This window comes from Chiloscyllium plagiosum, unplaced genomic scaffold (genome assembly GCF_037043375.1).
Source record: "Chiloscyllium plagiosum isolate Xiang-an unplaced genomic scaffold, Cpla_swu_hap1 HiC_scaffold_7, whole genome shotgun sequence".
Classification (NCBI taxonomy): Eukaryota; Metazoa; Chordata; class Chondrichthyes; order Orectolobiformes; family Hemiscylliidae; genus Chiloscyllium; species Chiloscyllium plagiosum.
The window spans coordinates 24,010,739-24,023,951 of NW_028270145.1; the positions used below are offsets into that span (position 1 = coordinate 24,010,739).

Consider the following 13,213-nt stretch of genomic DNA (forward strand, 5'->3'; position numbering starts at 1 on the left):
TGGAATTAGAATGAGGGAAGAATCCATAGGGGTGGTGATACTGGAGAATTTTTGGAGCTTGTGCTGCTAAACAACTGAAAGGAACAGGCAAGTTTCTTGTTACAGTATCAAATGAGACAAAGAATGAAATGGAACTTGGGACCAGGATAGCTTTGAAACAGCATGAGATGAGAGGCATCAAATGAGACAAAGAATGAAATGGAACTTGGGACCAGGATAGCTTTGAAACAGCATGAGATGAGAGGCAGGCTAAATGCACATATGGTGACACTGAATGGATCTCAGAATGTGGTTGGAGTAGCTGTCTGAGGAGCATTGTATTACTCAGAAAGATCAGTAATCTTGCGTGGATTTGAAACATGAAGGGGATAAACCAACTGAGCACTAAAGCTGTAGGAGATTGTGCAGTGTATTTGGGATGTTTTTCTAGTGCAATGTGTTGAGGAGCCAACCAGGGAAATGTATTTCAGATCTAGTATTAATTAATGAGAAAGGCGAATGTCCAATATCTTTGTAAAAGAACCTTAAAGAATGAATGACCACAACATAGTAGAATTTCACATTAGATTTGAAAGTGAGGCAGTTTAATGTAGTAATGGTGTTAAAAGTTTGAACAAGGGTAATTGTGAAGGTATGAGGTACTAATTTGGTCCAGGGGATTTGAAAATACATTAAAAAGCCATGACTATACATTAAGGAACTATTGCACAACTTATAGTAACCATACATTCCCTCAAGGTACAAAAGCTGAACGAGGGCCAGTCAACTATGCTGATCAAAGGAAGAAAATTCAGGTTTGTAGAAGACTAGAAGAAAAGGCCTATAAAGTTACCAGAAATGGCAGTAATTTTGAGGATTTTGTGAATGTTTGCAGGTGAGGAGGACCAACAATTTGACGATGAAAGGGAGAACAGAATGAATGTGCAATCTAGGGGAAAAAAGACTGTAAAAGTATAGGTTTATAAAAAGAGAAAAGTTGGCTAAAACAAATATGGGTCCATTACAGGCAGAGTCAGAAGAGTTTATACTGGGGAAGAGAGAAATAGCTGTGAAGTTAACATTTTGTGTCTGTTTTCGCTAAGGTCTGAGAGGAGGAGAAATGTTTTTACTTAGAGAGCTATGAACTTTTAGAATTCTCTACCACAGACAGCTGTGGATGCTTAATCTTTGCTTATGATAGATTTCGGATTACCAGTGGCGAACAGGGTTATGTGGATAGAGTGGCTAAAATGTATTAAGTGTTCAACCATGTTCATATTGGATGGCAGGGCAGGTTCAACAGGCTGAACGACCAACTTCTGTTACTATGTTCCGTTAGTTGGAATCAGTGCAGGGTAAGGTGGAGACAGTCACTGAGCAAGAAATGTGGCTGTGACAGCGAGTTTTGCTTAATCCTTCATCAAACACAAGATAGGTCTTCTCTGGGCATTTCCCCTCTGCAGCTTCCTAAATTCGAGCCACCACAATCCTGCACTGCCCACTCCTACAAACAGGAGTGCCTTGGCAGATCCATTGCTTGAATCTGCTCTGCCACCAATGAACTTATTTCCTTGCATCTTGATTACATGTTCTTCCCCCCATTGTTCAGTTTCTTCCCAATTTGAGCTGTTTTTGAAGCTTTATTGCAGTTCTCACCATCTCCAGTTTTCTGGTCCAAGCTGCCACCTCTTCACGTGGATATTCAATCCCTCCTATACGTTCATCCCTCAAAAGGATGGTCTGAAGATTCTTTGCTTCTTCCTTGAAAGGAAGCCTGAACAGACCCATCCAGTGCCACCCTCCTCCACCTAGCTGAGCTCACTCTTTCTTTGAGCAATCTCTCCCTTGAAGGTCTCTCACATGCTCCAAATCAAAAGGGGAGGCTATCTGTAGCTGCCTCCTTGTGGGGTATGTGGAACATTGCTTGTTCTAGTCCTACTCAGGGTCCCACCCACAACTCTTGCTCCAATAACATCAAACGTATCAGTACTACTTCCTAATCTGGTCTAGAATTGGCCTTTTACCCATAACTATTGACACTCTGATTAAAAATCTGTCTCTCTGGGCTTCAAATATACCACTCAATAGCCCTGTACAGTAACAAGTACACAAACTCACTCCTCTCGGAGAAAAAAATCCTCATCTCAATCTTAAATGGTTGAACCCTTCCTCCGAGATTATGCTCTCTGGTCCTGCACACTCACTGGGGGAAACCACCTACCTGCATTGCCCTGCGAAGCCTCCAAAGAACCTTGTATTTCTCAGTAAGGCCACCTTTTATTCTTCTGAACTCCAAAGAGTACAAATCTAACAAACTTAATCACTTCTGATAAAACAGTCCAATCCCACCATATTCAGAGTCAAGCTAGTGAACCTTCTCTGGGCTGCCTCCAATGTGCATATACCTTTCCATAGATGAGGGACTAAAACTATTCAGTTTTCCAGGTATGGTCTGACTAATGACTTGTACAGCTTTATAAAGGCCTCACTATTTTTATATTTCAATTAGTATGAAATAATGTCCAGTCAACCTACCTTTCCCATTACCTGCTGAACTTGGATGCTTTTGTGTGGTTTACACACAAGGGTGCTTCAAATGCCTGTGCTACAACTTTCTGCAGTCTTACCCCATTTAAATAATGTTCAGGTCTTCCATTCTTCCTGCCGAAGTGTATAACCTCTATTTCTTCGACATAATGGTTCCCAGATTTCTGACATTGTGTGTGAAGTTTTTTGCCCTTTCACTTAGCCTGTCAGTATCCCTCTGTAGACTGTGTATAATCCTCAAAAAAGTTACTATCCCACCTATTTCTTGTCATCTGCAAACATTCACTTGTCATCCAAGATATTCACATTGTAAATAATCGATGTCCCAAAAATTGGGATCCCTTTGACATTCCAGTATTTCCAGATTTTTATACTGAAAATACTCCCTTTTTCCCCATTTGACTCTGTCCGATCAGTCACCTGCAGTAGAGAAATAACATCTGCAGTTGAGCCGGTGTACCTCTGGTTGCAGCAGTATCTGGTTGCTCACTTCCACCACACAACTGATGTGACAAGTGCTCCATGTCACCTGGGCTGGCTTTTGTTGAGATCATTGAATGTTTGTACGATGACTAACTGTTCAATACTCAACTCTGTACAAATGGTTTCACCGTCTTGTTGAAATGACATTTGGTTTTATGCAGTTTCACCTCAATTGTTTCACACACCTTTTCCTACTTGTGGTTTAAAGTAGCTTCTTTGAGCTGTTTAGTTTGTATGTAACATGACATCAGTCTTTGTATCACCTTACCTTCCATGCCTTCAATAGGTAAGTTGCTTCCCCACTGAAGGAATTCCATGTATATATCAGAAGAAGAAGAATACAGTGCAGTACAGGCCCTTTGGCCCTCGATGTTGCGCCGATCCAAGCCCACCTAACCTATACTAACCCACTATCCTCCATATACCTATCCAATGCCCGCTTAAATGCCCATAAAGAGGGAGAGTCCACCACTGCTACTGGCAGGGCATTCCATGAACTTACGACTCGCTGAGTGAAGAACCTACCCCTAACTTCAGTCCTATATCTACCCCCCCTTAATTTAAAGCTATGCCCCCTTGTAATACCCGACTCCATACGCGGGAAAAGGTTCACACTGTCAACCCTATCTAACCCCCTAATCATCTTGTACACCTCAATCAAGTCACCCCTAAACCTTCTTTTCTCTAATGAAAACAGCCCCAAGTGTTTCCTCATACGATCTTCCTTCCATACCAGGCAACATCCTGGTAAACCTCCTCTGCACCCTTCCAGTGCCTCCACATCCTTCCTATAGTATGGCGACCAAAACTGCACACAATATTCCAGATGCGGCCGCACCAGAGTCTTATACAACTGCATCATGACCTCAGGACTCCGGAACTCAATTCCTCTACCAGTAAAAGCCAGTACGCCATATGCCTTCCTCACCGCACTATTTACCTGGGTGAAAATGTGGATAAAATCAGTGTGGGAAAATGTGGATAAAATTATCCACTTTGGTAGCAAAAATCAGAAAGGCAGGTTATTATCAGAATGGTGAGGAGAAAGTGAGGTCTGCAGATGCTGGAGATCAGAGATGGAAATGTGTTGCTGGAAAAGCGCAGCAGGTCAGGCAGCATCTAGGGAACAGGAGAATCAACGTTTCGGGCATTAGCCCTTCTTCAGGAATGAGGAAAGTTGGTCCAGCAGGCTAAGATAAAAGATAGGGAGGAGGGACTTGGGGGAGGGGCGTCAGAAATGTGATAGGTGGAAAGAGGTCAAGGTGAGGGTGATAGGTCACTTGGGGGAGGGGCGTCGGAAATGTGATAGGTGGAAAGAGGTCAAGGTGAGGGTGATAGGTCTCCCAATTCCTTCGACAAAACGCCATCCCAGTCTCCCAATTCCTTCGATTCCGCCGCATCTGCTCCCAGGAGGACCAGTTCCAAAAACGCACATCCCAGATGGCCTCCTCCTTCAAGGACCGCAATTTCCCCCCCGACGTGGTTGACGATGCCCTCCACCGCATCTCTTCCACTTCCCGATCCTCCGCCCTTGAACCCCGCCCCTCCAACCACCACCAGGACAGAACCCCACTGGTCCTCACCTACCACCCCACTAACCTCCATGTACAGCGCATCATCCGCCGTCATTTCCGCCACCTCCAAACGGACCCCACCACCAAGGATATATTTCCCTCCCCTCCCCTATCAGCATTCCGTAAAGACCACTCCCTCTGTGACTCCCTAGTCAGATCCACACTCCCTACCAACCCAACCTCCACTCCCGGCACCTTCCCCTGCAACCGCAGGAGGTGCAAGACTTGCGCCCACACCTCCCCCCTCACCTCCCTCCAAGGCCCCAAAGGAAACTTCCATATCCACCACAGATTCACCTGTACCTCCACACATATCATCTATTGCATCCTTTGCACCCGATGTGGCCTCCTCTATATTGGGGAGACAGGCCGCCTACTTGCGGAGCGTTTCAGAGAACACCTCTGGGACACCCGGACCAACCAACCCAACCACCCTGTAGCTCAACATTTCAATTCCCCCTCCCACTCCACCAAGGATATGCAGGTCTTTGGACTCCTCCATCGTCAGACCACAGCGAAACGACGGTTGGAGGAAGAACGCCTCATCTTCCGGCTAGGAACCCTCCAACCACAAGGGATGAACTCGGATTTCACCAGTTTCCTCATTTCCCCTCCCCCCAGCCTGTCTCAGTCAAATCCATCAAATCCAGCACCGCCTTCCTAACCTGCAATCTTCTTCCCGACCTCTCCGCCCCCACCCCAGTCTGACCTATCACCCTCACCTTGACCTCTTTCCACCTATCACATTTCCGATGCCCCTCCCCCAAGTCCATCCTCCCTATCTTTTATCTTAGCCTGCTGGACCAACTTTCCTCATTCCTGAAGAAGGGCTAATGCCCGAAACGTCGATTCTCCTGTTCCCTAGATGCTGCCTGACCTGCTGCGCTTTTCCAGCAACACATTTCCATCTATTATCAGAATGGTGACAGATTGGGAAAAGTGGAAGCACAAAAAGACCTGGGTGTCCTTGTACACCAATTGCTGAAAGCATGCATGGAGATGCAACAGGCAGTGAGGGCAGCAAATGGTACATGGTCCTTCATAGTTTTTTAAAAATTCATTCACAGAATGAGGGCATCACTGGCCAGGCAGCATTTATTACCCATCCCCAAATGCCTAGAGGGCAGTTAAGAGTAAACCATATTGCTCTGGGTCTGGAGTTACACGTAGACCAGAGCAGGTAAGGATGGCAGTTTCCTTCCCTAAAGGACATTAGCGAACCAGAGGGGTTTTTCCACCAATCAATTCATGATCATCAATAGACTCTTAATTCCAGATTATTACTGAATTCAAATGTCACCAACTGCCATGGTGGGATTTGAACCCGGGTTCCCAGAACATTATCTGGGTCTCTCAGTTAACAGTCCAGCAATAATACCATGAGACAATCACTTCCCCTTAATAGTGGGATGTTTGGATTACAAAAGCAGGGATGTCTTGTTTGAACTGCACAGGGACTTGGTGAGACCACACCTGGGAGTGTTGTGTGCAGTTTTGGTCTCCTTATCTGAGAAAAGATGTTCTGGCTATGGAGGGATTGCAATGAAGGCTCAGCAGACTGATTTCCAGGATGGCCGGACTGATAGACAAAAAAAGACTGCATCAGTTCAGACTCTATTCACTGGAGTTAAGAAGAATTTGGGGGTACCTCTTCAAAAGTCAATAAAATTCTCAAACTATACTTGGTGAATATGGGAAGGTTGTTCCCATGACAACAGAGTCTAGAACCAGGGACAACAGTCTTAGGATGGAAATAAGGAGAAATTTCCTCACTCAGACAATATAGTGAGCCTGTGGAATTCTCTGCTACAGAAAGCGGTTGAAGCCAAAACATTGAATGTTTTCAAGGAGTTAGATATAGTTCTTGGGGCTAAAGGGATAAAAGGGCATGGGGAGAAAACAGAAAACTGAGTTGGGTGATCAGCCATGAATGAATGGTTGATTCCTTCTCCAATTTATGTTTCTGTGCTGAGGTTGAAGTGCTTCCTGAAGACCCACAGTGTGTGTTCTTCAACCATATTTTTCTTTGCATTCATAACCTAATTGCATCTATGCATAACAAATCTTCCATGCTCCTCCCCCTCCTGCTGCATCCCCAAAGGCAGCGAGACCCGATTACCGAAAACTACAATACCGCTATACTCAAGGCAGCTGCAAATTATGGAACATGAGGAAAAGAATTTTCTCAGAAGTCAGAATTCAGTTTTCACAGTCAAAACAGAGTAAGGATATCCTAAAGATGACCAGCAGTGTTCCCAAAAAGCACTGTTTTTGGGGCTTGTATCTGTTAGCAAGTTGGGCAACTTTACCAGAGGATCTCTACATCAGAAAGAAGATCCCAAAGGACCCTGATATAAACATTTGAATGAGCACAGAGTCTTAGAATTATACATCACTGAGGAACACCTTGAGTCCAACATTTCAGTGCCAATTATGCCTGTCTGATCTAGTCCCATTTGCCAGCATTAAGCCAATATTACTCTAAACCCTTCCTATTCATATACCCATCCACCTGCCTTTTAAATATTGTAATTGTATTCACCTCCATCACTTCCTCTGGCAGTTCATCCCATACATGCAGCACCCTCTTGATGAAAACGTTACCCCTGTGGTCCTTTTTAAATCTTCCCCCCTCACATTAAACCTATGCCCCCTAGTTTTGGACTCCCTATCCTATGAAAAAGATGTTGGCTATTTTTGCTATCTATACCTCAGGATTTTATAAGTCTCTATAATGTCATCCCTCAGCCTCCAACATCGCAGGGAAAGCCACCCCAGCCTATTCAGCTTCTCCCCATAGCTCAAACTCTCTAACCCCAGCAACATCCTTCCATCATTTGTCCTAGACATTTAAAGAACAACCGGATTTGAATGGCAGATGACACACCTCCTGCTCATAATGCTCAAAACATGCATGGGGACATATAGAATTGTTTGGCATTGTGATGTTTTTCTAACCTGGAATAAGTTCCAACATCGTATGGTTTGAAAGGAGAAAGGAACTTTCTGAATTCATTGCAAACATCACCACATGGTGAAATGTTATCTTTTCTTTCACTGCTAAAGATTCGCTGACTGTAATTAAAAGAAAGACCCATGAGGTGTGGTAGAATTGCAGTTGCAGAAAAGTAATGTGAGGGTACGAGAGATCCTCTTCTGCAGGATAAGCAGACCAGATGATTGTCAATTGAGTGGCTGATCCACTTGGAAATAAATCATTTTAGAAAAATCTACAAACGTCTTCAATAACTTTATTTATTTGCGTAATCACCGAGTTGTCTCATGTCTCAAGGCCCAGAATGCAAATAAAGCCAGCCAGATATGCAAGAGCATGTCAGCAACATGGTGCAAACTGTAGCAACTGGCAAAAATTGGAGCTTAATCATCAAACAGAAAGGTTTTCATTTCACATCAATTCAATCTCTGTGCAACTTTATAGTTAAAGCCACTCTAGAGAACTCTCTAAAAATCTTTTGTTCTGAGATCAATGATCGACTCGTGGCATTTCCAGGCCTGGCATTATTACATAAAATGGAAGGAAACATGTTAATGATGGGAATGCTGCCATAGGATTCCATTGGTGCAATGGCAATACTTTATAAAAAGTATCACAATATTCTAGTCATTAAAATGATAGGATACTAATTTTATTTACTTTTCCTAGAGATATAATGATGCTTTTTGTGCAGGTAAGATGGTCTGATTTTGACTTCTGTTGCCGAGGCCTGATTATCATGGTTAGCAGCGATCACAATAGTGACACAAGCTGGAAAGATTTTCACCAGCTTTTACAGGTCACAATGCAATAATGGGATGGAAATTCCCAAAAGTTCCCCTCAAGTTAATGATACAACTGTCACAAGACAACCTAGCACTTGACATAATCTTTGCCCATGACCATTTTCCATTGCTTCTTAATGATGTAAACAGTGGATCAGCATGAAGATGAGCACAACTTTAAAGAGAATGGCCCCCTCAATCTGGCTCTGGGATACGCAAATGTCCCCATTCGTTCAATCATATCCACTGATTTACAGAATAAATAGGCTTTAAAAAGATTTTCAAATCCAAAGCCACATCGAGAAAGTGTGGCAACAGGAACAGTGAAGATGAGCAGGGATTTAATAAAAATAATAACTGATTCGTCTCCCAGTCTTGCAGGAAGTCTGATGAAATATGATGGAGTTATGCTCCTGCTGCTGCTGTGCAGTCTCTTCGATGTGCTGTGATACCGTGATATTTCTAGAATACTACTTCACATTTAATATGGCACCAGGAGTGGTGTGGCAGGCACGCCTATCGTCTTTCGATATGACAAGCATTGGAGCTATGCAGAACACATCACCATGAGAAGTAGTTGACAACAGGTCATACTAGATATATGGTCTCAACAGACACAACACCATCTCCCAGCACGGTCTGGCTTTCTTTGTTCTCATTTTTAGTGCAGCATATAAGATCAATGTGGACATTCAGGGCACTGACAAACACTGTCACTGAGGCAGCAGTAGCAGTAAGTAGTCTCAGAGCACAAAACTCACATATTATAGGCCACGTAAATAGGATCAAGCTGATCAGCTAGGAAACCATCCCGAAGGTGCATTCGCTGCTTTTCACCACGTGAGTTGATGGGAATCACCCCTGGGTCCACCACAACTACCACTCCCACAATCAGATAATGTTCTTCTAAAACAACATTAGTAACCAAGGCAACCAAGTCCAGTGCTTCCTGTTCAGATCCATCCAATTCCACCACTACAACAAGCAGGTTGGTCCATGTGAAGACAGCACTGTGGAAAAATAAAAACATACATGAGGAAAAAAAAGGTAGCATAATGCTTGAGGAATTTTTTTAAAAAAAAGTCCACAGATAGAAAATGAATTATTTTAGAGCACTTTAAGAATCTATTATGAACACGGACACAAAAATATTGTCTAGGTTAGTCACTTCTGACCAAGTTCTCCTTCACTCGAATTCCATTTATTACCTGCCTCCCACTGCTCAGAAACTTGGCTCCTAATAATTTAACTCAATCACTAACTTAAAATAACCCAAAGTATTGAATATCATCCACCACCCGTATGTCTTTGCTTTATGTTCTTAACAACTCATGTTTTTCTGGACACCTCTACTCCTATAATTATGCTGCTATGGTGGGCTATGTTGGAGATACATACCACTAACATTCTGACTGCATTCAAAGCCTTCAAATCTAACAATTCCTTCCAGTTGACCCCACGTCTCTTTCCTTTCACTTGTGGCCTGTGTTCCAGTTTCAGTTTTATTCTGTTGCAGTTTTGGATTCTGAACAGAAATTAGTTTCTTCCTGGCCCAAATTCTATTATGAACACCACCATCACTGTCACTTTCTGCTGAGACTGCATTCTTGATCAGGCTGCCTTTAATCACTGCCAGGCTAGCTCCTTTGACCTCAGTCATTTGGTGGGATGTCTCATTCTACACTTGACTGTCTGATTCATCCTGTTCCAGGTTCTGGTCGAATTGAATTTGAGTGATTTGTGTTTTGCTTTTTGCAGTTCATGAACTAAATTGCTCTCTCACCCTTCAGAAGTCGAGCATTATCCTTCACAGCACTAGATTATCCAAGCCTCTAAAACCCAGATGCAACCTCACCATCTCAAAACTCTTCAAATTAGCTACCAAAGGGGATTTAGATTTTGTATCACTTCCTTTCAGCTTTCAATTTAAATCCCACTACTCCTTCGTATATGGCTTCAGGGATTGGCTGCTGCAAGGTAACGTACTGGAACAGCAACTCCAGGATTAATATTCCATGGCCGGCTCAGAGTCAAACCACCATTGCTCCTCAGCCTTCTGACTTACAGTTTACAGATTAACCAGCTTGACATGGACAACAAACGTGTGTACTGGTTTGTGCATATTTGATAGTCTATAAGTTGACACAATGTCTCAGATATTATGATTCTGTCACACAATCTTCTGCTTAGGACCCAACATTTCTTGCGGTGCGTGACAATTTTCCATAAAATATGTGGTGTCCATTTTGGTGGCTCTCATGCCCCATGTCCAACCTTTTTGATGTCCCATTTTCCACTAATTATCCTCCACCATTTTTCACCCATTCATGCCATATTTTATTTCCTTCTTGAATACTTCGCCATACTTTTCGAACTCATTCAATATTAGAATAGAGTAGAATATCCTTTATTGTCACTACCACTATCAATTTGACAGTTCAGCTGTAATGAAGAATTTATCTTAAATCACAGGTGAGCAGATTAAGCATGAAAGCTGATATCAATTAATCATGTTAATTATTTTATGCCTTACCATTCAGCAATACTCTTGTGTGATCTAAGCACTGAGGTCTCAATATCAGTTGGGTGATAACGCATTCCTCTCAATTCAAGGGTCTCATCCAAGGATCCAACCACATAAAGGGCATCATGACGTTCTGCAACAGACGAGATAAATACCACTCGTTTAAATAAGTCACTTCTAGTTAGCACAAGGAAAGAGATAAAAGTAGCTTTTCTGTAGACCTAAAATCCTCATCAGCCCTGAATTCCTCACATGTACTTTTTTGAGGACTTGAGTCCTGAAGGATGGTAGAAAAAAACTGGTGTATTTTAAATTCTGTGGAGATTTCATCATGAAAGGTAATGAAATGACACATGGAAAATATTTCCTTAAAACCTACATGGTTCCAGAGAGTTGTTGGACGTGAGACCTGGAGGTCACTTGACTGGTTTGCATGACCATTCTGTCTGAACAGAGTTTTGCAGGCAGTTGAGGATTTGATTTACAGCTGAGGGAAACTTGTTGAAGAACCGGCCTCTTAGCTTGCAAATTCTGTTTCCAAAGCACCTTTATTGTGACTCCAGTGTGAAACCTGATTGTCTTCACAGTCATAGAGATGTAAAGCATGGAGAAAGACCCTTTGGTCCTACTCCTCCATGCTGAGCAGATATCCCAAATAAATCTGGTCCCGTTTGCCAGCATTTGGTCCACATCCCTCCAAGCCCTTCCTATTCACATAACCATCCAGATGCCTTTCAAATGTTCTAATTGTAGCAGCCTCCACTATCTCCTCTGGCAGCTCATTCCATTACACGCACCACCCTCTGGGTGAAAAAGTTGTCCCTCAGCTCTGCACAAAAAAGTAGCCCTTTGAGGCACTTTTACATCTTTCCTCGTTCAGTTAAACTATGCCCTCTAGTTCTGGACTCCCCCACCCCAGGGAATAGACCTTGTCTATTTACCCTATCCATGCCCCTCATGATTTTAGAAAACTCTATAAAGTCACCCCTCAGCCTCCAATGCTTCAGGAAAAACAGCCCCAGCATATTCAGACTCCCCCAATGGCTCAAACCCTCCAACCCTGGCAACATGCTTCCAAATCTTTTCTGAACCCTTTCAAGTTTTACAACATCTTTCCTACAGCAGGCAGACAAGAATTGCACAAGTTTTCCAATAGTGGCCTAACCAATGCCCTTGTCAGCCGCAACATGACCTCCCAACTCCTATACTCAATGCACAGACCAATAAAGGCAAGCATACCAAAGGCCTTTTTCACTATCCCGTCTAACTGCAACTCCACTTTCAAGGAACTACAAACGTGTACTCCAAGGTCTCTTTGCTAAGTAACATTCCCCAAGACCATACCATTTTCAGGAGGCACAGTGGCTCGTACTATTGCCTCACAGCATCAGAGACCCAGGTTAGATTGCAGCCTCGGGTGACTGCCTATGGAATTTGCACATTTTCCCCATGTCTGCGTGGGTTTTGTCTGGGTGCTCCAGTTTCCTCACAATCCAAACATGTGCAGGTTAGGTGAATTGACCATGCTAAATTGTCCATAGCATTAGGGATGTGTGGGTTAGGTGCATTGATAAGAGGTAAATGTAGAGTAATAGGGTAGGGGAATGGGTCTGGGTGGGTTATTCTTCGGAGGATCGGTGTGGACCCTTTGGGCCAAATGGCATGTTTCTACACGATAGTGATTCTATTCTATGAAGATTGAGTGTACAAGTCCTGCCCTGATTTGCCTTTCCAAAATGCAGCACCTCTCATTTATCTAAATTGAATTTTACCTGCCAAACCTCAGTCCATTAGCCCCATCTGATCAAGATCCTGTTGAACTCTGAGGTAACCTTCTTCGCTGTCCATTACACCTTCAATTTTGGTGTCATCTGAAAACTTACTAACCATACCTTCACATCCAAATCATTTATATAAATGATGAAAAGCAGTAGACCCAGCACCGAACCATGTGCCACACCACGAGTCACATGCCTCCAGTCTGGAAAAAAAACCCTTCACCATCATCCTCTGTCTTCTACCTTTGAGCCAGTTCTGTATCCAAATGGCTAGTTCTCTCGGTCTTCCATGAGATCCAACCTTGCTAACCAGTCTACCAAGAGAACCTTGTCGAACACCTTACTGAAGTCCATGTAGATTACATCCACCTTCTGCCCTCATCAATTCCCTTTGTTGAAAAAACTCAAACAAGTTTGTAAGACATGACCTCCCATGCACAAAGCCATGTCGACTATCCCTAATCAGTACTTGCCTTTCTAAATACAGGTAAATCCTGCTCCTTAGGATTCCCTCCAAAAATGTGCCCACCACCAATGTCAGGCTCAAC

At 43.3% G+C, this 13,213-nt stretch overlaps 1 protein-coding gene across 2 annotated transcripts in view; it reads right to left on the bottom strand.

Moving 5' to 3' along the window:
• Positions 1–7,818: 7,818 nt before the first annotated feature.
• Positions 7,819–13,213, bottom strand: part of LOC122551395 (disco-interacting protein 2 homolog A-like) — a 282,532-nt gene continuing 277,137 nt past the window's right edge. For both annotated transcript variants that reach the window (XM_043693215.2, XM_043693216.2), the window contains 2 exons: positions 10,897–11,020; positions 7,819–9,373 (listed from right to left, as the gene is read on the bottom strand). In XM_043693215.2, coding sequence (XP_043549150.1) covers positions 9,121–9,373; positions 10,897–11,020 — 377 coding nt within the window. In that variant the 3' untranslated portion in view covers positions 7,819–9,120. The remainder of the gene's footprint in view (positions 9,374–10,896; positions 11,021–13,213) is intronic.